The sequence below is a fragment of the Pristis pectinata genome, chromosome 3 (genome assembly GCF_009764475.1).
Source record: "Pristis pectinata isolate sPriPec2 chromosome 3, sPriPec2.1.pri, whole genome shotgun sequence".
NCBI classification, from domain to species: Eukaryota; Metazoa; Chordata; class Chondrichthyes; order Rhinopristiformes; family Pristidae; genus Pristis; species Pristis pectinata.
Genome location: NC_067407.1, coordinates 123,163,756 through 123,189,736, shown reverse-complemented (window position 1 = coordinate 123,189,736; position 25,981 = coordinate 123,163,756). Strand labels below are relative to the sequence as shown.

Below are 25,981 nucleotides of genomic sequence, written 5' to 3'. Positions count from 1 at the left end.
TTCTGAAAGGTAAGGATTTGCAAGGGTATGGGAAGAGTGCAGAGATGGATAAGACTAACTAGATTTTCTTACATAGAGACAGTACAGTTTCAATGGGCCAAATAATCTCCTTCCATGCTGTAACCATACTGTGATTCCATGATTCTGTGTGTGTGTGTGTGTGTGTGTGTGTGTGTGTGTGTGTGTGTGTGTGTGTGTGTGTGTATGTGTGTGTGTGTGTGTGTGTGTGTGTGTGTGTGTGTATGTGTGTGTGTGTTCTTTTCATCATTGTGTACACATTACTTGTCCAGTTATTACCTCCTACCTATTTATTAAAATACTGAACTGCAGCACTGTAATGCAGTAAGTGGAACGGACATGATGGTCAGCCTGACCAATCCGATTTACCACTCCAAGCAGGGACAGGTCTGCCTTGTCTTAGCCTGCAGACCACACTCCTTAAAATTCTTAACTATGGCTTGTAGCTTTTGAACAAAATCTGGAAGATGCACTGGCCTGATAAGTTTGTTCCTTAAGTCCAAACCTCAGTGAAACAGAAAAGCTGCAGCATCTCACAGTGGATAGTGACTAATTTTGATTAAGTAATTATTAAATTATATTATTCTCCATTCTGTAGGGCAAAATTTCAACCAAAATCAGTGTCCCATAAGTCCGCCTGCGACTAATGGACAACACTGATGTAGAACAAAAGACTGATCAGATAATAGAACTACATTTATGCTCCTACTTAGACAGGTTAAACTTGAAAATCTGTATCACCATGCCCACAGCACTAAGGTTCAATTTTCTTTATTGGTTTACACACCAGATAAGATATTAAAGACTTGGATGAAGCCTAATCTTTCTTGGGTTGACCATCAGTTATAATAAGAAGCTAAATTGCTAAGAAAAAATAGCTATGAATTTTGATTTAGTGCAAGTGCCGTATTGAGTACAATGAAAAACTTGCTTACAGCAGCATCACAGGCACATGGGTTCAGACAACACACTATCCATAAATAAATTATAAATAATTTATACATAATACTGGAAGGATCGTACCACCTCCCATCAACACTGCCAGATATCTCCTGTCCCATTTGTGGAATAGTCCATGTTTCCCATGTTGCCCTAATTACCCTTCCCACAACCTACAACACCAGAAAGAAAGCAAGTCATCCTGAAGAGGAAAGGACAAATTGACTGACAAGTCTTGCATCACTGGGGGAAGAGGTCCCCTAGTGGTCAGTGCGAGATGTGTCAAAATATAACAGCAAGACCCGGTGATGTGCAGAACTCTAAATTGATAACAAGAACTGATTGTGGTGTAACTGGTTTGGACAAGTCTCCTCCAGCACTTCAGGATGAGCAGGTTTGCACAGCGTTATTAAAGTAGATACTCATTGAATGCAGACATGAAGGAACAGAAAATAATCCAGGAACATATGCTGAGGTGTGCTTGCACAACCAGAAATAAGTTAAATTGCTCACATTATGTTAAAGCTACTTTACTAATTATGAACACTAGAAAATTGCTGGCTCCTTCTTCATGAAACAAATATATTTCCTCTTTTTATTAATGCTTCCCTCTTTTTATCTACTGCTCAAGTAAGTCAATTTGAACCAATCTCAATTAACAATTTCCCTGATCAGATGGATGTCAGCTCATAACATCAATGTACTTTGCACACACAAGGATTATCATACACTCTGCAGTATATCTAAACTGTATCAGATAGTTATGGATTGCCACATTTTGCACATCAATTGACAAATTGAAAAAAAAGATCATTTTTAGGTGAGGATGTGCAAGCTGTAGTGTTGATTTAGATAATGTTTTTCTCTTGTTTCCAAAGATATTAAATTATAACTCCTATTTGAGTAGTTCATGCTGAATCAAAACAGTATACATGTAAGATAATGCACAACATGCATCTCTATGCATCTCTAAAGAACTCTGGTTAGGCCGCATTTAGAGTATTGCGTGCAATTCAGGTCACCTCACTATAGGAAGGATGTCGAGGCTTTAGAGAGGGTGCAGAGGAGGTTTACTAGGATGCTGCCTGGATTAGAGGACATGGGCTATCAGGAAAGGCTGGACAAACTTGGGATCTTTTCTCTGGAGCAGTGGAGGCTGAGGGGTGATCTGTTGGAAGTGTATAAGATTATGAGGAGCATAGATAGGGTGGACAAGCAATATCTTTTCCCCATTATTAAGCAATCCAATACCAGAGGGCATGCACTTAAGGTGAGGGGGTAGGTTCAGAACAGATGTGAGGGGTATTTTTTTACTGAAATTCTCCATGCCTTATTGAAGCTGGATGGATGTTCCTTCAGATGTTGAATTCCTTAAAGGGGAGGTATGAATAAAGACCAATGTGGTCTTTGACAAATACGATGGTTACCTTGGAATCTGTCTCAAAGCCAAAAATATGAAATGTAGAAAAAGGGAAAAAAACTGGTTAAGAAATTAAGGAAGGCAGTAAAGACCTTCTTAAAGGTCAATCATTATACCATTGTGCAATATCGTAGCAGATGAATAGAAATGAAAATTGTTTTCCTTCCATTCACTATGGGGATTAAACTCTGAAAGGATGGCCAATGTCAACACAGGTAGGTGGACTCATTGAAAATGTTTGGTGTAAGACTGAGGAGGATTACAGAAGATGAAGACACATCCCGCTCCTGATGGCAAGCCCAATGTGAATCCCGCTGGTGGCCCTGAAATGTCTTCTGTTGGAAAGCCCAACACAGCTGTGCAAGAAAACTGAATTTGATATCATGAACAAAAATATTCACTAAGGACATCAGATGAATCTTGAACTCCTTTATCATAACTCCTTACCTTGGAACTGCTGGGGTTTTGTCAGCCTAGGCATAGAAATTAATGTATTGCCAGGTTTGGCTCACTGAACTGTTTAACATCAATCAATTTGACTCTATTAGCATTTACACTACAAATCTCCCAAACGGATCTGCAAAAGCTACTGAGTGACTGAATTAACCTTTCCTTGCAATTATCAAAGTATAAATCCGACAACAAAATTATGAGTTGAAAGGTCTTTATTTACCTTAGAATCATGGTTGTGAAGTCTTAACTATTGAATATGCAAGTAAATAGGAGAGGGGGAAAATTATTGAAATTAGTAACAATACCACAATGACATTCCATTTACAATGCAGCAATTCAGTAGTACCTTGTTGCCGACTATAAATTTGCAGCCAAGGACAATGTCAGAGATTGATATAAAGTGGTCAGATTAATTTATGTTCAGACTCCTTGGATAGATACCCATACTCATTACAGAGCCTGAATATCAAGCATATTGAAATAACCTATATGACTACATCCTTATGATCTGCTGCAGGTGAACACTTTGCCATTCAGCTCAGCTTCTTCAGATGGAGGGATTTATCTTTCTGAGATGTCGGCATGATCATTAATAGAAGCACCACACAAGATGCTGGAGGAACTCAGCGGGTCAGGCAGCATCTGTGGAGGGAAATGGACAGTCAACAATGGACAGTCAATGGCCATCTCCCTCCACAGATATAGTCTGACCGCTGAGTTCCTCTAGCATTGTGTATTGCTCCAGGTTCCAGCATCTACAGTCTCTTGTGTCTCCATTAGTAGAAACACTACCTGTTTATTTTGGGTAAAATCACCCTCTTTGACAGTAAGTGCATCTGGACTAGATGATTTAAGTCTCACCTCCCTCTGAGAATTTCATGTAAGTGACGCATTTACAGCTGACCTTAACGTATGCAACCTCTCTCATTCAAGTGGGGATGTACTTTTAAATTTTACAGACAACCTATCAAACAAATATTCCTATGGTTTCCTGTACAAAATCAACTATGGGAAATGTTAATAGAAATGACAACTAAACTAAGAACTGAAGACCAAAAATTAAAGTCTGAATATTAGTGCTTAAAACCCTACCTCGTTTGTCTCTAACTTCCAAGGAAATCTATACACTTCTAGTGACCAACCTGAATGAAATATCTCCAGTAGTAGTCCAGGCCTTTCTGTCACAGAGTAGACAGACTCCAAATGAATCATTCACAGATGCAAATCACCTTGCTCCAGTAGCAGGCCAGGCTCTTCTGTCACAGAGTAGACAGACTCCAAATGAATCATGCATCACCTTGTTACTGTCTACCCTCTCAGGTCATTGATAACAAAGGGCTGCACAGCAGACCCCCTAAATTTGTATTGGTATTGGTTTATTATTGTCACTTGTACCGAGGTACAGTGAAAAACTTGTCTTGCATGCCGATCGTACAGGTCAATTCATTACACAGTGCAGTTACATTGAGTTAGTACAGAGTGTATTGGTGTAGTACAGGTAAAAACAATAACAATACAGACTCCAAGTGTCATATTCTGCCCCTATTAGCATTCCATCTTTGAACCTATGGCAGTGATGGTTTATTTCCCATCCCTGACAAGGAATATTTGTAATTCTTGTTCAATTAGCGCTGTCCCTTTCTTCTCCGTACAGTCAATTTGAACACAAACTCTAATTTGAGGACATAGCTAATTCAATGCTCAAGGAATTTCTCCTACAAGTTTTTCACAGGATGTCCCAGGAAAGATTTCAAAGTTAATTTATTTGTTTCTCACCTTCAGAAGAAGAGAGGGAATTGCAAGAGCTGTGTCATTATCTCAGGATTAAAAGGGGTGTTCACCAGAGACTTTACATTTCTGATAATAAGGAAAACTTTGAAAAATGATGAAAAATAATTGAAACTCTCACTAACTTTCATAGTTTATTTATATACACATATTTAATTGCACATTTTAGTGAAAATTGTTAAATTGAATGTGATTTATTATTGAAATTAAACATTACACAGGAAATGGTTTACAGAAAACTAATGGCAAATGATCACTTTAAATTCCAATATATCTGTAACATCCTTCATTATATACAGTAGGCCTTAATTGTATAATGAAGGGACGTATTTTAAAGAAAATACTCTAACAACAAATATAAATGCATCCTCATATATGGCCATCTTGCCATCACCATTTGCCAGCCATGGAACTGCATTCATTTGATTCATTTGACAATAACATTGTCAGGATGCCATCTGCTGGGACCACTGTGGCCCTGGCAGTAAAGTGGGCTTTGCACATATCTTATTCAAGTGCAGACTGTGTGGTTCCATGCAAAGCACAGCTGGATTAGCAAAAGGCAAACAATTAAAAAGCTTTTCAGCTGCTTGAGAAGTATAAAGGCAGCATTACTCTTGGCCTACTTCCTTCCTAATGTTGCCACTTGTGATATTAGGTTTCTAAAAAATCATTGTCAAGTAATTTGTAAGAACACATCTATTTACTTGACAGTCATGAAATTCTACAAAGAAAGTATTATTAATGACTTCTTATAAAAAGAAGAAAATAAGTCTCTTATTCCTCTCTGTTATTGTCAACATTTGGTTCATGTTAATGACTGACAGTCAACACACCTACAAGTGATTCACCTGGTACTCCGAGCAGCGATACTGGGTTTTATCATATTGACTGATGACTGAAATATAGTTTCCGTACAATGGAATGTCACTCAGTGTTTTTCTCTGGTAAATTGTTGGTGTAAACAGTCACATGTTAAGGCCGAAACACTTTAAATGCAAATCACACTGTGCAGTATTCTTTTATAGAATTAAGCATAATATAAACATTTAATCATTCTTTTGCCTTCTTAACAATGAACACAGTGCCTGTAATAAAAAAGATAACTATAGGCAATAGTATGCTGAAAGGAATCAGATATACCAGGGATTATTTGAGACTAGGCTACAGAAAAATCAGGACTGGGAATTAAACAATACAGAATCTAATACATTTTGAAAAGATAGTGAGGGGAAAGGAGCAGATGGAGTAACTGTGCCTGAAAAGATAGCATAATGTCAGCAGAAAAAATGACACAGGTATCAATAAGGCAGAAATACAATCCATATGGACAGAAATGAAAGATAATAAAAGATTAATCACATTAATGGGGATGAGGTCTATCTATAGATCTCAAAACAGTGGGAGGGGAAAAAGAAACCAAACAATGTGTGCAGGATTCCTTTCTAACCCATTATGTAAGATTTCCAACAAGGGTGTAATTATCACTGGATCTAGTGATGAGGAATGCAACAGAGCAAGTATGGGAAATAGAAGTAACAACTCGACAAGGAGAAAATCACAGAGGAAGGAAATCTGAAATTAAAACAGAAAATATTGGAAATGCTCATCTAATCTATGACCTTTCATCAGAACTGGGAAAAGGTATAAACTGAAGATGTTTGAAGCTGCAGGGAAGGGAGAGGCAGAGAGCACAAAAGGAATGGATGTGATAAGCTATGCAGCAAAAGAAAGTGAATGCTTTCTATTGACATTACGGCAACTGAACACGGTGTCTTGTGATAAAGAATGGCATGTTACAGCCCTCAGGTCCCAACACTGAAATCGACAAATTCAGATAGCCTGATTTTCCAATTTGTATCAGAAGAGGACAATTCTAATGGAAGGTCATCAGCTGTACCATTAACTCAATTTTTCTCTCTCGACAGATGCTGCCGACCTGCTGAGCATTTTTGATATTCCCTTATATCTTATTTCCAGGCACTGTAGCATTTTTTCTCCTCCCCCACCCTCTGTCCTCATCCATCTCCCTCCACTCCCATCATCTCCAGACAGACCAGCTGTAATTAACAAACCTTCACCACCCTTTCAGCAGCAACTGTATCAGTTGCTCTCCCTTGCTCTCCAAATTGTCACTGACATTCCTTTTCACCTCTCCAGCCCTTCCCTGCAATTCAAAACATGTTTGATTTCTAACATTCAACCTAAAACATCACCTTTGTTTCTCTCTATAGAAGCTGCTTGATCAGCTGAACATTTCTTTTTTTGTACATTTAGACAATGGTAGCTTAGGATATTAATTGAAAATGACAAAAGGCAGAGGTGTTACTGTAGAGAAGGTAATCGTAAGGAATGAGTTAACCTGTAAGAATGCTCCATGCAAAACGGCTGGTTATCTGCATTCTGCAGTTTAGCAAGTCTCACATTTCTATGTACAAGTGGTCAAATGCGGATGTTTGAGATGACCTGGAGGTCAGTTGCTGGCATGTTGGTCCTCCTGCCCAACTGCTAGACCCAGCAATGCACCCAGCAATGAAACGCTGATGTGCTGATACAAGCACTTCACTTCCAGCCCTAAATTTTGCACCAGGGCTGGCTGGTGTAAGTTAACCACCAGCATGTCTTTGGGATGTGGGAGGGAACCAGAGCCACAAAACCCACCTCGTCATAGGGAGGAAATACAAACTCCACAATGTCAGCACCTGAGGTCAGGATCAAAGAGGGTAGCATGTTGTAGATGGGCTGAAGGACTTCCTCTTGAGTTAAGTAATTAAGTAACTTTCTGCATAGGATCAGGAGTACACCAATGAGGCACTCATTAACATAGTTCACAGACTTTTCTTTAATGTCAGGTTCTTGCTTTTGCCTTTTTTCTATTGATAGTGTCTCGTAAGTGTTTAGCTTGTTCTTCTTTTACCAGAATATGTTTTTCTTGTTTTGATCCTGACCCTAGGTGTTATCTGTGTGGAGTTTAGTACATAGTCCCTGTCATGGTGTGGGTTTATGAAAGGTGCTCCAGTTTCCTCCCACCTATTAAACTGGCATGAGTCAGGATCAAACCCGTATCCATGAAGCTGTGAGGCAGCAGCTCCAGCTGCTGGATCACCATGCTGAAAGAAAAGCATGATAAGGGAGACCGTGAAGAGATTAGATGAGGTTAAAATAAAAGTCTCAGGATAGCAAAAAGGAACTACAAAATTAAACTGTCAGGGTGCAGAGAATAACAGTAATATTTGAATAAAAAAGGAAAATCAGGACAGGATTGGGGATGGGACAGAGAAATAGGAAGGGAAATTAAATAATTATTTTGCTTCAGTATTCACCACAAAGACAGATTGGAAGAATATATCAGAGGATGGGATTTAAAATTAAGAAAAGCAATCCTAAGTAAACTAATCAAACTCAAAGAACAACATAAAACATAGAACATAGAACAGTACAGCACAGACCCTTCAGCCCACAATGTCTCTGCTGACCATGATGCCAAAAAGGATAGAACTCATAGTCCAAAGGAAATAAATGTCACATTATATAAGAATTCAGGCAAGATATAAGAGAAACACTATTACACATTGTTAATACTTTGTTATACAATGGTATAGCACCAGAAAATCAGTGGATAGATAACACCTGGTTTAAGAAGAGAGATGGAACTTGTCCGGGAAACGAGAGGGCAGTCATTACAACATTATTTGGGAAGTAAAATAATGAAATCTCTATTAAAATTTTAAAAGGAGAGATAGTCAGGAACCAAAATACAATAACGAATAATTGACATATATCTCAGCAGGAAAAGTCTTGGTTGATCAACTTCATAGAATTCTCAGAAGCAATAAGAGAGAGAGTATTTAAGGATAGTGCAGTAGATGTCATTCTTCCAGAATTCAAATAGGTCTTTGAATATGTAGAACAGATAAATGAATGCCAGTGTGTGCAGCGCAGGTATCTATTCAAAAGATGGATATGTAGCTGGTTTCAAGATAGAAAAGGGAGGGTGGAGAAGGAGGATAGTCATTCAAAGTTGCAAAAGTTGGGTTGTGTGGATCTCCCATGTCTGAGACTACTGCTGTTCACAATTTAGGTTTAAAAAATTAGACGATCGAATCAAAATCAAAATTTCTGAAATTATGAATGACACCAAATTTGGAAGGTGGGTTTAGCAAAATAGGCATTAAATAATGAAGAGGATTAAAACAAATCATAATATGGCGCAAGTGAATCTTTAGAAAGGCATAAAATTGGCAACTAAAAACTTAAGATAAGTAAGCATAAGAAAATTAAAAGGTCACAAAGTAATTGGAAAATAAGAATCTAAATAGGGCAAAGTGGGTAGGCATAGGCATTTAAAGTTGACTCTTTCTGCAGGGGCACTTTAAACACACATGTATTATCAGGACCTCTGGTGTTCATTGATTATTGAATGATCACACAACAAGATAAAAAGTAGAAGCTGGGGTAAGCCATTCAGCCCTCAATCTGTTCCCCCATGGAACAAGATGAGAGGTAATCTTTCACCTCAGCACCACATGCCTGTACTAGTCCATACTCCTTGATTCCCTTAACATCCAAAAGTCTACCAGTTTTTGGTCATAGCAAATGAACTCCACACTGCACAGTGTGGAGATGTTTCTACTTATCTCAGTCCTGAATGCCTGACCCCTTATTTTGAGACCATGATCTCTGTCTCTCGAGACACATCATCTACCCTGTAAGAATTATGTGGATTTCACCTCTCATTCTGGATTCTGGAGTGCATGGGCCCAGTCAGATTAATCTCTACTCGTAAGACAATCCTCCCAACCCAGGAATCAATCTAGTGAAGCTTTGATGGAGACCCTCTATCACAAATATATTCTTAGATAATGAAGCCAAGTCTGCATAAAATATTCCATGTGAAACTTCCCATAAATCCTTTCAATATATCTGAAAGGGTTGTAGGCTATTTGCATTTCTAAATCTTTCTGTACCTCCATGTTCCCTCTGATCACTCCCATGGGAATCTGTGTTCCAAGGGAAATGCCTACTAATACACCCATGTCTGGGATCGGCCGATTCCTGAAGAGTCCACATAGCCAGGAAAAACTCCTTCAGCAGCAGCCATATCACTCCCTGCAGATTTTAGCAAACTTAGAGCACCAAAAATTTGTACAACACTCAGTGGAAATTAATAGCAAATAATCTGAAAATAGTTGGTGATCTCTTTAACCAGCAGTGTCACTGGGGGTCTGCTCTTCTGATGGAACACATACTCAGCTAGGTTAGAAAAGGTTAACAACCTGAACACTTGAGCTCCAAAATGGCAGTGCAGGTTTTATTTCAACAGACTCATGCCACAAATGTCTCTACATATACAATTTATGCCACTTTGCAACCAATTCAATTTCTGTCGCACCTATAATCACTTGTGACAAAAATGGAACAGCTAATCTAGAGGCTATCAATGTTAGATTGGTACTGAGAGATCATATCGGGAGTGTTAAGAATGTGGAAGCTGCTGCCAGAGGGAACGACTGAGACAAACAGTGTGGATTGATTTGAGAGGTGACTGAATAATGAAAGGAATAGGGGATTATGCTGATAGAGATAGATGAGGAAAGGCAGGTGTAGGCTTGCGTAGGGATTGTTCAGCTGAATGTTTGTTCTAAGTAATTCAATGCATTGACTAATTCAAAAACAAAACAATAAACTGATGGCAATTCATTTTATATGGACATGCAAAGCCACACAACATGTGCACTTCCCATAGCTACAATGGCTCATTTTCTATGATCCACTCAGGAATACCAGCATAATTCATAGTGAAGCAAATGTTAAACATGGTTATAATATCAGCAAATTTTGGAATGACTTAGAAGTTAAAACAGCATCTGTGGAGAGTAAAACTGAGTTAACATTTCAAGCTGTTGAAACCTTCTTCTGAAAGATCAAGAACCTGAAACATTAATTCTGTTTCTCTCTCCACAAATGCTGCCTGACCTGCAGAATATTTCCAGGATTTACTATTTTATTTTATTCAGCCTGCAGGTATTTGTTTTCTTCCTGCTAATCAGGATGAATTTAGGAAGAATATTACACCCCCTTAGACAGGTAATATCACTCTCAAGGTTGTCTGTACTCAGCATACTGCCAAACAAGCCTTGCAGACTTGGATCTTAAGTGTAACTATTGTGAAGTATCAATGCATGCAAACAGAAATGCATTAAATGAGTAATATTCCTAGTGTTGGGAAAGTCCTTATTTTCCACTTTACTGTGCAGCCAAGCAGCAGCTGATCTTTGAACCAATGCCACAGCCACCTCACCCTGCTATATTTTACTTATCTTGTTTTCAAAAGTGGCTGAAAAATCTTGCCCTTTAATCTTTCTTTCTCAATTATGTTGTTTCCTTGCACCCAATTTCTCCTTACCCCTCCGAGATTTTTTTCTATATAAAGTCTGTTAAGTAAATACAACTTGTTAAAATTACGTTTCAGGACGTTTGCTTTATCTGAAATTTATTTCCCTTAAAGGATACTTAACATAATTCAAAAATACTTAAGTTAATCAATGAAAACGCACTCAGGTGTAAAAATGCCTTGGTAACTAGGAAGAATATTTTCCACTCAGGACAATGATAAAGGCATGTCTTAATTAGCCCAAACTGTAAGCCTATGTAAGTAAAACGGTGCTCCGAACATCGCGTCAGGTTATGTAATTCATGAGGCGCACAGACAGAAGTCTTCCATTATCACGAGCACGTTATTGACCATCGGTCCGCTGCGGTAACACTTGGACAGGCTCACTTCTTGCATATTCCAGTAGCACACCTGCTGGCTCTACGCGGCTTAGTGGGCATATGGCGAGATGAAGAGCTGTGCCAGGTCTGACTCAGAGTTGCTCTGCAACCTGGCTACCTGTCAATCCAGTACTGTCGCTGGAACGCCAGTGTGCCCAGCCCGGGAGGTTTGCATCTCCCTCCACAAGCAACCTCCAGTGGGGCACACCGCAGTGGGGCTCCTTTTAAAAAAATAAGGTATCTTTTCTCACAGCTGTTCACAGCGGCAATAAACGGCATGCTGCTCAAATCGATCCATGGGCGGCGAGAGCCGCTGGAAATCCGGGAGTCGGGTTGCCCTGGGCTCCACTGCCGGGATTCGAACCACCCACTCCCGCTGACTGGTAGAGGAGCCACAGAACTGCACAAACCCTAAACAATGCTCTGGATGCTGTGGCTTCAGCGAGGCGTTACATCCTCTGCCACAAGTCCCTCTCTCTCGCTCTCTCTCTCTCTCTGTCTCTGTCTGTCTCTCTCTCTCTCTCTCTCTCTCTCTCTCCACACACACACACACGCTCTCTCTCTCACACACACACATACACACACATTCACTCACTCACTCGCCTACCTTTCTGTACACCAGCATGTTGGGCGATTCGTCCGCCGTTCCGTTGTTACTCGCGTTTTGTCCATAATTATTTCCTTGCGCCATAGCAAGATGTGCCTTGGGATTCCTGAATTCTCACCAAAGGGAGAAAACAATAGGATCTTTATTTAAAATGTCATTTTATATCTATATATATAAAATATACAGTATATCTAATATATTATATATATATATTAAGAATGCTGACAATCGTCGAGCTTGTAATAAATGAAAGAGCAGCAACATGTCAAATGCGGTCACAGCAAAGGGCAACGCAACCCGGGGGAGAGGTGGGGGGGGCCACCTGAGGTAAACTTAGATCCTAAATCATTAATGATTTTGTGAGGGCGGATTTAGCGGGCAGCAACACCACAACTGCAAATGCGATCCTCACCCTGATTCCTGACAGTAAAGGCAATGCTTGTTGAAGGAAATGGAAAGCGCGAAGGGACAAACCAAACGAGTGCTCTATAATGCAGCAGATCGCAAAACATATCATCAAAATTGCACTGTAAGTGTTCATTCGCTGCACGCTGCCCATGTTTCCTCGCCACCTATATTTGCAGATTTGCTGGTCCTGTCGTTCACATCGCGAGTGCATACGGCAGGGTGCATTGGTCTAGTGGGTTGTTTTGCGCTGGACGATACATGCAACCCATGCGGTACACTTAGGCTGTTCCCCCAGCACCGAAAGGCACTTGGGTTCCTTCGCACAGTGAGCCCGAGTCAGGCAGCGCGTTCAGCACCATAGACAGCGACCAAAACATGTTGGAAAGCAAGCACTCTACGAGGGACAATAAATGCAAACAACCCCAGCACCGGGCGTCGCTGTCAAATGCTTCGATTCCCTTTATCTCTCCCTTTTTTCCAAGATTTGGATAACGAGCCGCTTGCATTTACCTCAAGCACAGCACACTGCACGATAACAGCCAAAAGTCCTGATCTCTGCAACGCTTCCACCCGATCCCGGCCTCAGACAATTCATTTGCGATTTGCAGCGAGGCTCCGAGAGGGCAAGGCTTTTTTTTTCTCTCCCTCCCTCTGTCAGCCTTATTTCTGGAGATGTTGCAGCCCGCGCTCCCTGCTGGGCACGCGCTTCCCCCCCCCCCCCCCCCCCCCCCCACCACCACCACCACCACCACCACCAACCTCCCGCGCGCGTTCTCGGGACGCACGGGCGCGCGCAATGCGAGCCACCCAACTAACAATCAGCACGCGCTCCAGGGTTCCGGGTTCGGCGGCGGCGGCGGCTCCGGGGCAAAGAGCACGTCCCGTCCCCTGCCAGAGTTGCTTTCCTAAAGCTACAGTCAGATGACTGGAGGTGATGGATGAGGTTTCGTTAGGAATGCAAGTTGTTGATGTAAAACTGTCTCTGTAACTTCCTTCAGCCGTGCAACGCTCCAAGATTATTTTTTGCTCTGCCAGTTCTGGCCTCTTGATCGTCCTTGCAGAGGATGTACAACTGTAACCTGCTGAATATTCCTAGTAATTTTGTTTGTTTTGATAAACCTGAATAGCAGTTGAAATGATCCACAAGATAACCAATATAGGAAACTAGAGTTCCTTCCCCAAACCACTGCAGTTCTCTTTCAGTTTTTAAAGCTCTCTTGAGACCTATCCCCTTGACCGAGACCAATGTACTCCAACAACTCCTAAATGAGAGGGATCTAGGTGTTCTTGTGCATGAATCACAAAAAGTCAGCAGGCAGAACTATAAATAGTTAGAACGGCAAAGGGCATGTTGATCTTTATTGCAAAGAGGTTGGTTTAAGATTAGGGAGGTTTTGTCACAGTTGTACTGGGCTACACCCAGATTACTGTGTACAGCTCTGGTCCCCTTACATAAAAAATGGGTGCTGTCGCACTTGGGACACTCCAACAGCGATTCACTGGGTTAAATCCTGGGGTGGGAGGATTGTCTTATCAAGACAGAACCATAGAACCATACAGCACAAAACAGGCCCTTCGGCCCACCATGTTGTGCTGTCCACCAAACCACCCTCACACTATCTAACCCTTTCCTCCCACGTATCCCTCTATCTCACATTCCTCCATATGCCTATCCAACAAACTCTTGAACTTGTCCAATGTATTTGCCTCCACCACCACCCCAGGCAGTGCATTCCATGCACCAACCACTCTCTGGGCGAAAAACCTCCCCCTGACATTTCCTCTGAACCTCCCACCCATAACCTTAAAGCCATGCCCTCTTGTCTTGAGCATTGGTGCCCTGGGAAGGCTTGGTAGTTTTTTTTATTCTTTGGAGCTGACCTGACTATTTAAACATACAAAATCCTAAAGGGTTTGACAGGGCAGAAGTTGAGAAGTTTTCACTTCTTGAAGAGCCATGAACAAGGGGGTACATCATTTAAAACTGAGGTGCGTAGAAATTCCTTTTCTCAGAGGGCAGAGAATCTCTGGAATTCTCAGCTCCCTGAGAGTGGTGGAGACCAGATCATTAGATATAATTAAGGTGGAGACAGATAACTATTTGAACAATTGGGGAATTGTGGGTTATAAGGCCTGCATAGATTAGTCATGATCATATCAAATGGCAGGGCAGGGGTAAGGAGCTTAGTGGTCAACCCTTGCAGCTACCTGTATTTTCTTGAGTTCTTGTGTTATATCTACCATGTACCGTCTTTAGTTTAACAATGCTGCTGTGAAAAACCAGGTTATGTTTCACTATGTTTTATAAATAATAGTTATTTTGTGGATCATTTTAAGTGATGTTTCTCAGTGTAAGTCGAGTGCTATTCAGGTTTGTGGAAAAAAACACAAAAATACTGTGAACATTCAACAGGTTAAGGAGAAAGAATCAAAATTGATGTTTCCTTAGAACTGGTGAGAGTGAGTTAGATATGTAACAAATTTGAAGCAAGTACAGTGGCAGTGAAGGGGATGAGGAAAGAACAGAAGGGATGATCTGTTGCAGCAACAATTGGCTGGAGGAACTCAGTGGGTCATGCAACATCTGTGGGAGGAAAGGAATTGTCGATGTTTCAGGTTGAAACCTTGCATTAGGACTCAATGATCTGTTAACATTAGCAGGCAGAAAGTGACACGGACAATAATGGTACAAGACAGTATGAGCCCAGAAAGGCAAAATGCAATTGAGTCAGAGATAGCTCTATCCATTCAAAATACCATCTCTTTCTTTCTGCCCTCACTCCCTCCCCTCATTATGTGGTCCTTAAAGTACCCAAGAAACACCTCTTCATTTTCTATAAGATGCTATTGGATCTTTCTAACCTCAAACTTTGTTTCTCATCCATTTACTTAAAAAAGATCTTTCCCTCATTGTGCCATCCATTGGACTTAGCACTGCTGAAACGATCAAAGTTTGGAGATTTCTCTTTAGTCATGTTCTCCTGTTGTACACATACTACTGGAAGTTCTCTTGGTTACATGAAGGATATGTTCAGTGTTGCAGAGGAGGTTCACCGGGTTGATTCCAGAGATGAGGGGTTTAGCTTATGAGGAGAGATTGAGTCGCCTGGGATTCTCTTGGAATTCAGAAGAATGAGAGGGGATCTTACAGAAACACATAAAATTATGAAAGGGATAGATTAGATGGAGGCAGGAAGATTCTTTCTACTGGTAGGTGAGACTAGAACCAGGGGACATAGCCTCAAGATTCAGGGGAATAAATTTAGGATGGAGATGAAAAGAAACTGCTTTTCCCAGAGAGTCGTGAATCTGGAATTCTCTGCCTAGGGAAGCAGGACTCAGTGAAAGTCCCTTTAAGATAGAGAGTGTGTGTGTATGTGTGTGTGGGGCGTGCTTACGTCAATAGAAGATAAAGGACGTAATGACGTTGTTGAAGAAGTAAGAAGAAGAAGAAGAAGAGAGAGAGAGAAGGGAGAGAGACACCAGCCTGCTTGTTTTCTCTATCGATGGATGAGAAACAATAACTGTGTTTGCCACTGAAATCCATGTATGGAAGTTGGAAGTAATCCGGTGGAGTTCACTTTGTTGCTGACCTGTAGAAGGAAACAGGTATTTGTATGTGGATGACCACGGTTCGGATGCTTTTCGGGGTGAGGAAGTCACTACCGAGTAAACACTGAAGTGTCGTTTGGGTTCCATCGTGGAACATTTGGATTTCGTATGTACTCTCTCTATGTTTTTCTACATCTACATCTTATCTTCAGACAACGGTGGTTGTTGAAGAAGCCCTTGCTCATGTTTCACCTTATGGCTTGCGGAACTGAACTTTAAGAACCATTCAGGAACTGGGAGTTTTGGACTTTGTCACACACACACACGAAGAGTTTAGTTTTGGGGTTAACGTTCGAGGTTTAACATTTTTGAATTCTAACATACTAACATTTTTTTTTTAACTTTTATTTTACGTATTATCATAAGTAGTGATTAATAAAATAGTTTTTAACACTGAATCATGCTCAGTGTGTTTCTTTTGTTGCTGGTTTGTGACAACCTCATTAAAATATATTTAAGATACAGTTAGATAGATGTTTGCATAGTAAGGGAATAAAGGGCTTTGGCGATAAGGCAGGTCGGTGGATCTGAGTCCACAGCCAGATCAGCCATGATCTTATTGAATGGTGGAGCAGGCTTAATGGGCCAGATGGCCAACTCCTGCTCCTATTTCTTATGTTCTTATGTTATGTTCTTCTGTTCCAGTCAACCTGTTGCATTTTTTTAATTGTCATTGAGAATCTGGTACTGGCTCAGGTCTCTGAACCACTGAAGTCCTTATGGTTCAAGTATGCCCACTAAGCTGTTAGGGAGGGCATTCCAGAATTTAGACCCTACAGTGATGAAGGAATCTTGATCCATGTCCAAGTCAGGACATGGTGCCGCTGGGAAAACCTGCAGGTGTACCTGTGCCTTTGAAGCCCTTAACATTTTTTGTGATAGCTAAGAATAAGCTATCACAAACTCAGATGCTTAGGAATTTCTTCTTGCACAGGGTGGTGAACCTCTGGAATTCCCTATCCTGAGGGGTTGAAAGATGAATTGAAAGAGGTATTTAAAGAGGAGGTCAATACAGTTTTGAAACATCAAAGAATTGAGGACAATGGGAAAGTGCCACAAGAGGAGCTGAGGCTTGGGGCCAATCAGCCATGACCATATTGAATGGTGGGGCAGGCTTGAGGGGCCAGGTGGCCCCATCCTGATCTTGTGTTCTTGTGATAGAGGTAGCAGGTCGTGCCTGAGTAGCCTTTGCAAGTTACTGCAGATGGCACACAATGCACCATGGTGTGCCATTGATGGAAAGAATGAGTTTTGATGGTGGTGGGTGAGGTGCTTTGATCTGGATGATATTGAGCCTCTTGAGTGCTGTTGTTGGAACTCCATTCGTCCATGCAGGTGGAGATTAATCCCCCACGCACATAACTTTGCATATGATAGGAAGGTTTAGTGGTGTCAGGAGGTTAGTAACTGTGGAATACAAAGCCTCTGATCTGTTCTTGTAACCACAGTATTTATGTGACTGGAACAGTTGACTTTTTGGCTATTCGTGACCTTTGAGGAGATTGATGGTGGGGAACAGCAAAGTAATGCCATTAAGTATCAAGGTGCTCAGTTTGAAAGCTGTAGTCTGTAATGCCACGGTTAGGCTCTTGTACATCAAGTCGTTAAATGTGTGAAAGCCTGGTAAGATAATCAATTTGCTCAATATAGTGAATGTTGTAGGTCCTGGTAATGTTTGTAGAACACAGAGGGTCTCAGAGCTATATTTATGGATAAGATTATAACTGTTTTGCCAATTTAAGTGACATTCAACTTTGAAAACATAAAGTAGGATGGGTGATATTTGAGTAAATGCAGATGTGTTGAAATATCTATTGGTGGGAGAGTCATAATGCTTAGAATTGACTGCTCATTGGATGTCATGATCAGAACTGGTTCTAACAAAACATGCATTGCAATATTCAATCTGCAATATTTCTGGCATTCAGAAGACCAGAATATGATAGGGATTCTAATGTAATTGAAACAGTTCTTTGTGAAATATTATTGGCACTAGCAGATCTCCACTGGCATCGTTTATGGGTGGTAACTAAAGACATTTGAACTTGATTTTTATTCTGAGTGGAAACCAGGCAGGTAGAAGTTGGTATAATTGCATTGCTGAGCTATTTTAAAGCCAAGATTCCTTTATATTTGATTTGCAAATGATAGGTGGATGAAATTAAAGTCAACAGAAATGAAAATCAAGAGTAGTTGAAGTCCTTCTGTTGAAGTTCAGTTTTGCTGCCCTGGTCTTTTTCTCTTTTGGCTTAATATATGAACATACAGGCATATAAAATGGGAATAGGAATCATCACTTGCCTGTCCAAGCCTGCTCCACTATTATACAACTCCTCTTTGTATTTGTTCAATGTTTCAATGACATCAGAAGGTGCAAAATCTCACCAATGATTTCTGAATTTTATGAATGAGCAAGAAATTCCAAGAATAAAACAACAATCCTTCAAAATCCTGTTCCCATAAAAGGGATGAGCTAGAAGCATGGAATACCTGGAATGAGTAGGCAAGTAGCCTTGAATTAAATCCACATAAATTCATGGCAGGACAGGGGAGTTAGTTTTTTTATTGTTATTTACTTTGACATGGAGAGAGAACTGAAGCAGCCTTAAAACAATATGATGGAAATGACAAAAGAATTAAAGAATTTTACCCATTGCAGACTTACTTAGCAGAGAAGAGCTTGTTCAGCCCATCATGCATGTGCCAGCTCTTTGAAAGAGCTATCTGATTACTTCTCATGCTTCCACTATGCCCTGCAAATTCACCCTATCCGATTCTCTTTGGTGGCATCTAATTCCATCAGCTTGTTAGGTGGAGCAGGCGCAGTGGTGTAGCGGTTAGCGCAACGCTATTACAGCGCCAGCCACTGTCTGTGAGGAGTTTGTACATTCTCCCCGTGTGTGCATGGGTTTCCTCTGGGCGCTCCGGTTTCCTCCCACATTCCAAAGATGTACGGGTCAGGAAGTTGTGGGCACGCTATGTTGGTGCCGGAAGCGTGGCGACACTTGCGGGCTGCCCCCAGAACATTCTATGCAAAGATGCATTTCACTGTGTGTTTCGATGTACATGTGACTGATAAAGAAATCTTATCTTATCTTAGAAATACGCCAGAGTGTGAACAATAAAAAGAAGCAGAAAGAAAGAAAGAGTTTGAAATGTTGCCACAATTGTAATGTGGGAAATAACACAGCCATTTTTTAAATTCATTCAAAGGATGTGGGCTTCGCAGACCGAGCCAGCATTTGACTTCCCATCCCTCTTTCCCTTGAGAAGGTGGTGGTGAGCTGCTTTCTTGAACCACTGCTGTCCTTGAGGGAGCTCCAGGATGGTGTGTGGCTTGGAGGGCAACTTCCAGGTGGTGGTGCTCCCGTGCTTTTGCTGCCCTTGACATTCTAGCTGGTAGAGGCCGTGGGTTTGGAAGGTGCTGTCTAAGGCGTCTTGGTGAGTTGCTGCAGTGCATCCTGTACAAGCTGCTGCTACTGTGGATCACTGGTGAAGTGGTTGTGGATGGGGTGCCTATCATGCCGGCTGTTATGATATGATATTAAGCTTTTTGAGTACTGTTGAAGCTGCCCTCATCCAGGCAAGTGGAGAGTGTTCCATCACACTCCTGACTTGAGCCTTGTAGATGGTGGACAGGCTTTGGGGAGATAGGAGGTGAGTTATTCACTGCAAGGTTCCTAGCCTCTGACTTGCTCTTGTAGCCACAATGAGTTCATGGCTACTCCAGTTCAGTTTCTCGTCAATGCTAATCCCAAGGTCTCAAAAATTGGTCACAGCAAACTCCCACAGGTGGTAGTGTGATAATAACTAATGAATTTATATTTGTGATGTTGGTTGTGCGACAAACGTAAGAGGGAAACTTTTCAAAATGCAATCTGATTGCATGAAAGGTTAAGGACTCAAGCAAAATAGGGCAGTTCCCACAGTGCAGCACTCCTTCAGTCCCACGCTGGAGTGAAAATACAATCAGTGCCTGATTTTAACTCCAGGCAGTTTGGGGCAGTTGTGTAGCCGGGTGAGTTTGAAACGCAACTGCTGCGCCAGTAAACAAACAATTGGCTCACATCGGCAAACTTTCCATCCAAACACCAATACAATAATAAACACAACCTGTGCCATGCCAAAGGGTTACTTAGAACAGGAGTGCAACTCTAAGACCAGCGTGCATTCAGATGTGGCAGATGGAATGGCAGAGCAAGAAACTGATTCATCGTAATGCACAAGCCAACCTCTTTGAACCCTCCCTGGGTGTCCTGTTGGACGAGCCAATGGGAGTGGATACCTAACTATCTTGTGGATCAGGCACGTGGAAAGTTTGCTGAGAACCTCAGCTCCATCAGTCCCAGGGTTTGGATGCAATGCAGGAAGTGTCTAAATAACCTCACAAGAATTCTAAGGCTGACCTCAACCACAAACATTTAACCTCAGAGGAAAGTGAGGTATTTATAAGCAACTGCAGATAGTAGAGAAAAGTTGTGTTGCAATTGAACTCAAAATACACCTGCTTACAGGCATTTAATCTTATATCAATAAAGAGATTGAGCAAGTTATGGACTGCTCTGCATTTGCAGCAGTTACTAACAAGGCATGTGAAATAATGTAATACTACTGCAATTACAAGGCATCATAGTATTACAATGAAAACTACCACAAGAAATACATACAAAAAAGATATTTCTTACACTGTCAAACTAACAAATGATGATTTCCAATCATTTTGTCTACTTGAAAAATGTATGATGTGGGTATATTATGTCAAGAAATTAGCTAATGGTGCTCTCAGTTAAAGCAGTTAAACTGACACCCCACTGTAACACATGCAATTTTGCCTGTTATCACCCTTTTCAGGATTGTATCATGTAACTAAATGGTCTCTAGCCTGCAAAATGGACATTAGAAGTTCCAGAGGTAGGTTTGCGTCAAGTTTTGATGAGGAGTTTTGTTGAGCTCCTCATGTCTCACATGTATCATTCTGTACACTTTGAGGGGAGCTCGTCAGAGGCTGAGAACTCACCGTACACACGTACAGCACATTAACTATCCAGGATGGCTGGTTTTTCACACATTCCCCACCTTATCTGCAGAATTGGTGCTCAGTTTCCACATCTGAAACATACAGTATGTAAGTAGGCAGCCTGATGCCTACATCATAAAATTGGGCTGCCTTGGACGCTGCCAACAGAATGTGACAGACGAAGTGGCCAATTAGGTTACTACAGGGCACACAGCATCCGTGATCAAAAGCAGTGATAAGGAATCTGCAAGAAATTTGTCAGAAAAATTGCAAGCAGAGCAGTCGATGGATGGATATTAAAGAGAAGCTGTTCTGATTGAAGAAGGTTTGGAAGACGAGCAGCTCAAGAACCAGTGCCAGGTCTATTTCGTATTTGGATTTATATTAGGATCTACATTCTCCCCGTGTCTGCGTGGGTTTCCTCCGGGTGCTCCGGTTTCCTCCCACATTCTAAAGACGTACGGGTTAGGAAGTTGTGGGCATGCTATGATGCATGGCGACACGTGCGGGCTGCACCCAGAACACTCTACGCAAAAGATGTATTTCACTGTGTGTTTCAATGTACATGTGACTAATAAAGATCTTATCATATATGTCGAAAACACAATATTGAAATCTCATGATAGCAGAAAGGAGGAGGAAAGACTTCATAAAGTTACAGTAGGTTTCCGGAAAAGATAGACAAAACTTTATGTGGATAGCTTTGAGATATATTGAAAGAACTAGCAGGAAAGGTGATATACAGTTAATAGAAAAAGGCTGAAAAATATGGTTGAACAGTGGGACAGGCGTTCCGATACATAAGATAGGTTTTGTCTTTAACAATTTGGCAGAACACAATATCCATTCTTTGGAGAAATGACCTTTTATTGATTTCAGTGTAACTGCAGGTAAATAAAGCCATGAAAAGGGCAACAGCATCTTGATTATTACAAACTGGGAGCTAGTTTCAAGTATGAAGAAAATAAATTGTAACAAAACATTGAAAATTGTGAAACTACACTATTTTTACTGAATCCATAGAACTGAGAGGAAGTTCAGAAGATATTTTTAAACACATTTATGGGATCTGTACTGTGATTGGGGAAAGAGAGAATTAGAAAACATGTTTTTACATGAAGAGTTAATGTGTCAATAGTGATTTTTTGTTTCATAACTAGATTATATTCATAATAAAAAATATGCAAAGGAAGAACAGTGCAAAGAAATGTTTACGTTCACAGTCGTTACATTCAGTAGTGTAAACTATTAAAAAAAACATAGCATTCCCTTACAGACATCTCACTGTGCTGGCAGACCAATAAGTTTCGGGCAGACCAAAGGGCATCCTTCACCAAATTGATGACCTTCCAGCAGCTCTTGATGTCTGTCTTGGTGTGTGTCAATGCAGCATGTGATGCTTTCTCAATGAGAGTGTTAATAGGAGTCTTAATGCCTAATGATTTGCACTGTACTGAATGATATTTCTTGAAAGTAATTAGACTTTAGTTTCCAGTTATACAAAAGAGCAAAGTAAGACAAACTGATCCATCCAACTGATACAGCCCACCACCTACTCAGTAGATTTCTGCCCCATACATATTACCATTACTGAAGCACTGAATCATTGAATAGTACAATGAAGAAGTCCATTCATTTTATGTTGAAGTGCAATCTTGTTAATCCTACATGACAGCTGTTTCTAATGGACCCGGACATTTTTCATTTGTTTATGCAAGTCTCTTTTGAAGGGTACTATTAATATTCACCATCCCATCAGGCAGGGCATTACAAATTGTAAACATGTTGCCTTAATTATTTTTGTGTAGCCTTGGGATTTTTTGCCAACCAACTTCAATCTGTGATTTCTGGCTATTGGCCAACCATTGGAACCATTTTGACATGGAAATTCACCCTTGTTTGCATGCACTAAACATAGAGAATCATGGTTTTCTACTTTGCTTCCAAAATTCATGCTCATGTTCACTTCCAAAACGTGGTATGATGTATCAAAAATTGCATTGCAAATCTGTATATTGCATGTAAATGGCAGATACCAGTGATTCTGGGGATGCATTGAGATGATCCATCCTTCTCAACAATGCTGTGAGGTCTGGAACAACTTAGCACTTTTGGAAAGGGAGTCCAGGAAGCTGTCTTTGTGAAGTTTTCTTAGGGGATCGTTTTAGCATCTTTTTGTAAAGCCATTTTTTTCCACAGTGCAGAACACACTCTGGGTGCCTGTAATGTATGTACAGGCACCCAGAATGTACATACATTGCAGGCACCCAGAATATCTGTTTTTATTGATTGGAGGCTTCTTCCCTCTGTCACCTGATTCATTGGATGCATCATATAGAAAAGAAGTGCATGGAGGATGTGAATAAATTGTTTATATTCCATTAGCTTTTTTTCTATTTCATTCCCCCTTTTTATCAATTTTCTTTGGAGCACGAAAGCAGGATGGAGCAATTTAAATTGACGTGAAAATAGAGAATCAGGAAATTGACAAAATAAGTGCAAATCAGTGTCAGCTCTGAGCATTAGGTATACTTTAGATGTCAATATTTCTTGTATGGAAAGGCTTCGACTGCCATCCTTGTTATTCATGCACCACAAAGGCATTCACAGTGGAATTGAGGTCAACATATGTTGCAACAGACATGTTAAGTTCTCATTATTCCATACAAAGCATCATTGATCTTTCTTTCATCAGGTGGGAGGCAAATGAGAGAGTCTGTCATTCAGTCCCACTTCATGAAAAATCTACCCCTGCACCCCTCACCCATCTGATTGCATTGTGAATGATTCCAAACCAATTGCTACCAAATCATGATGGCCTGGAAAATGGATCTCACTGTTCAATCCATAAAGGATCTTTGGTGCACGTTTGACCTCTGTAAATAAATGCAGGCTAATCCTGCGACTTGTGAAGTAAAAAAAATGGATCTCACTGTTCGATCCATAAAGGATCTTTGGTGCACGTTTGACCTCTGTAAATAAATGCAGGCTAATCCTGCGACTTGTGAAGTAAAAAAAAAATGGATCTCACTGTTCGATCCATAAAGGATCTTTGGTGCACGTTTGACCTCTGTAAATAAATGCAGGCTAATCCTGCGACTTGTGAAGTAAAAAAAATGGATCTCACTGTTCGATCCATAAAGGATCTTTGGTGCACGTTTGACCTCTGTAAATAAATGCAGGCTAATCCTGCGACTTGTGAAGTAAAAAAAAAATGGATCTCACTGTTCGATCCATAAAGGGTCTTGAGTGCTCATTTGACCTCTGCAGGCTAATCCTGTATCTTGGTACAGTAAAACACTGATAATCCGGCACCCTTGAGAATTTAGTATTGCTGTACTGGCAGATTTCCTGTGAATTTGAAAGGAGAATGGGATCGGGACCCCGTAGAGTTTAAAGGGGGCGTGGGATCAGAGCCGAGAAATTGGAAAGTGGATTGGTAGAGTTTTACTGTATTGTTACTTTTCCTGACATCAGTTTGAACTTGCCTCTTCCTGTCTGGTCTAACTTGAGCCAGTGCTCTGAGTCATCTTTATTGTTGCTTAGTTTGTCATATTATCGCATCAGCCGCTTGTCATTCTCATGATCAAAGTGTTCAATATTTTGTCAAACTGTTTTCACCATCTGTTTCTTCAACACCAGAAATCAGTGCTAGCTTCACCACTCCTGTGCCTAGGTACCGTCTTTATACCTCTGTAACTTCATTGAGCTTCATCATTTTCAGCACGGGATTTAACTGACTGATAGTGAAATGTTCTGTTTCCTCTACTGGTTGCTGGCCAACAACAATTGGATTTGGTGGAGAAGAATGTAGTGTGTGGAGACATAGGGAATCACTTTGCACAATGATCTCGAACTGATTCTGCTTGGCACTTCCCCTAATATTCATCATTCAACATGAGCTTATAGTGCCAATCCACATGCATTAAATATGCTCCTCATCTTTATTATAACATCATGAGGTCAGACTGTGCCAGATGTGGCTGGCAGTTCCCAAGAGTTTAGCCTTTCACAGGTAAGTAGGCCCCAGACCTACACAGGCCTTGTGTAAGCCTGGGCAAGCTAAATGACAGATGCAGGTGTAGGTTTGGAATTCCCATTCACTTAAATAGGGTTTTACAACCTTGAGATTAGGAGGAAGAAAGGTAAGATATTTACTTTTGGCTCATTTTACTTTATTTAATGATTTCAATTATTTCAATGTTTTAATGTGTCTTCAATATATTTTAATTTTTTTATTATTTGTGGTCATTTTAATTATTTTTAAAAGTCTGAATATCAGTGAAAATCTTCTTAAAAATGTCAGTCAGCTTTGTCTGGAGATGGGGATATGAAGCCAATTGTTGCTCAAGCCTTGCTGCCCAACTCCCAGTGTGGAGAATCAGCTTGTCAACACATCCACATCAGATCTAGCAAAGCGCAAGTGGACAGGAGGTACAGATGGCGAGTCTGGGGTGGGGTGGGAGGGGGGTGCAGCTGAATCCAGTTTAATGCAGCCCCACATCTTCCTGGCCCTTTCAAACCTTCCACCTGGAGATTAATCTGGCCATTCACAATGCGAGTCCAAAGCCATATGTAGAGAGTGCTCCAGGGAAATGGAGGCATCATTTGACAAAACAATTTCTTATTCATTGTGTGTTTACCTTTAAAATAGCCCAGTCACAGAATTAATTAAATTAATTGATACAATATAAAAGAGTGATACTAGAGAATGAACAACCAGAAAGCCAGATTGCCTACACACCATGAATGTCAATACTCAAAGGTCCTAATGTAGCCTGAATATTTGTGAGTGATTGCTCCCACCAGCTCCAGATCAGTACAGAAGCAGATGTAGAATGATGCCATCTACTCTACAGGTCTCCACAGACAATTTTCTCCATAGGGATAGACTGACAATTGCTGTCAGCATAATGTCAATCCTTCTAAACTAGCATGGGCTGAA

General features: G+C 40.8%; 1 protein-coding gene across 2 annotated transcripts in view; it reads right to left on the bottom strand.

Moving 5' to 3' along the window:
- Window positions 1-13,089, bottom strand: part of LOC127568408 (regulator of G-protein signaling 7) — a 365,436-nt gene extending 352,347 nt beyond the window's left edge. For both annotated transcript variants that reach the window (XM_052012099.1, XM_052012101.1), the window contains exons 1-2: window positions 12,918-13,089; window positions 12,000-12,105 (exon numbers count right to left, since the gene is read on the bottom strand). In XM_052012099.1, the coding sequence (XP_051868059.1) occupies window positions 12,000-12,083 (84 nt within the window). In that variant the 5' untranslated portion in view covers window positions 12,084-12,105; window positions 12,918-13,089. The remainder of the gene's footprint in view (window positions 1-11,999; window positions 12,106-12,917) is intronic.
- Window positions 13,090-25,981: the final 12,892 nt, after the last annotated feature.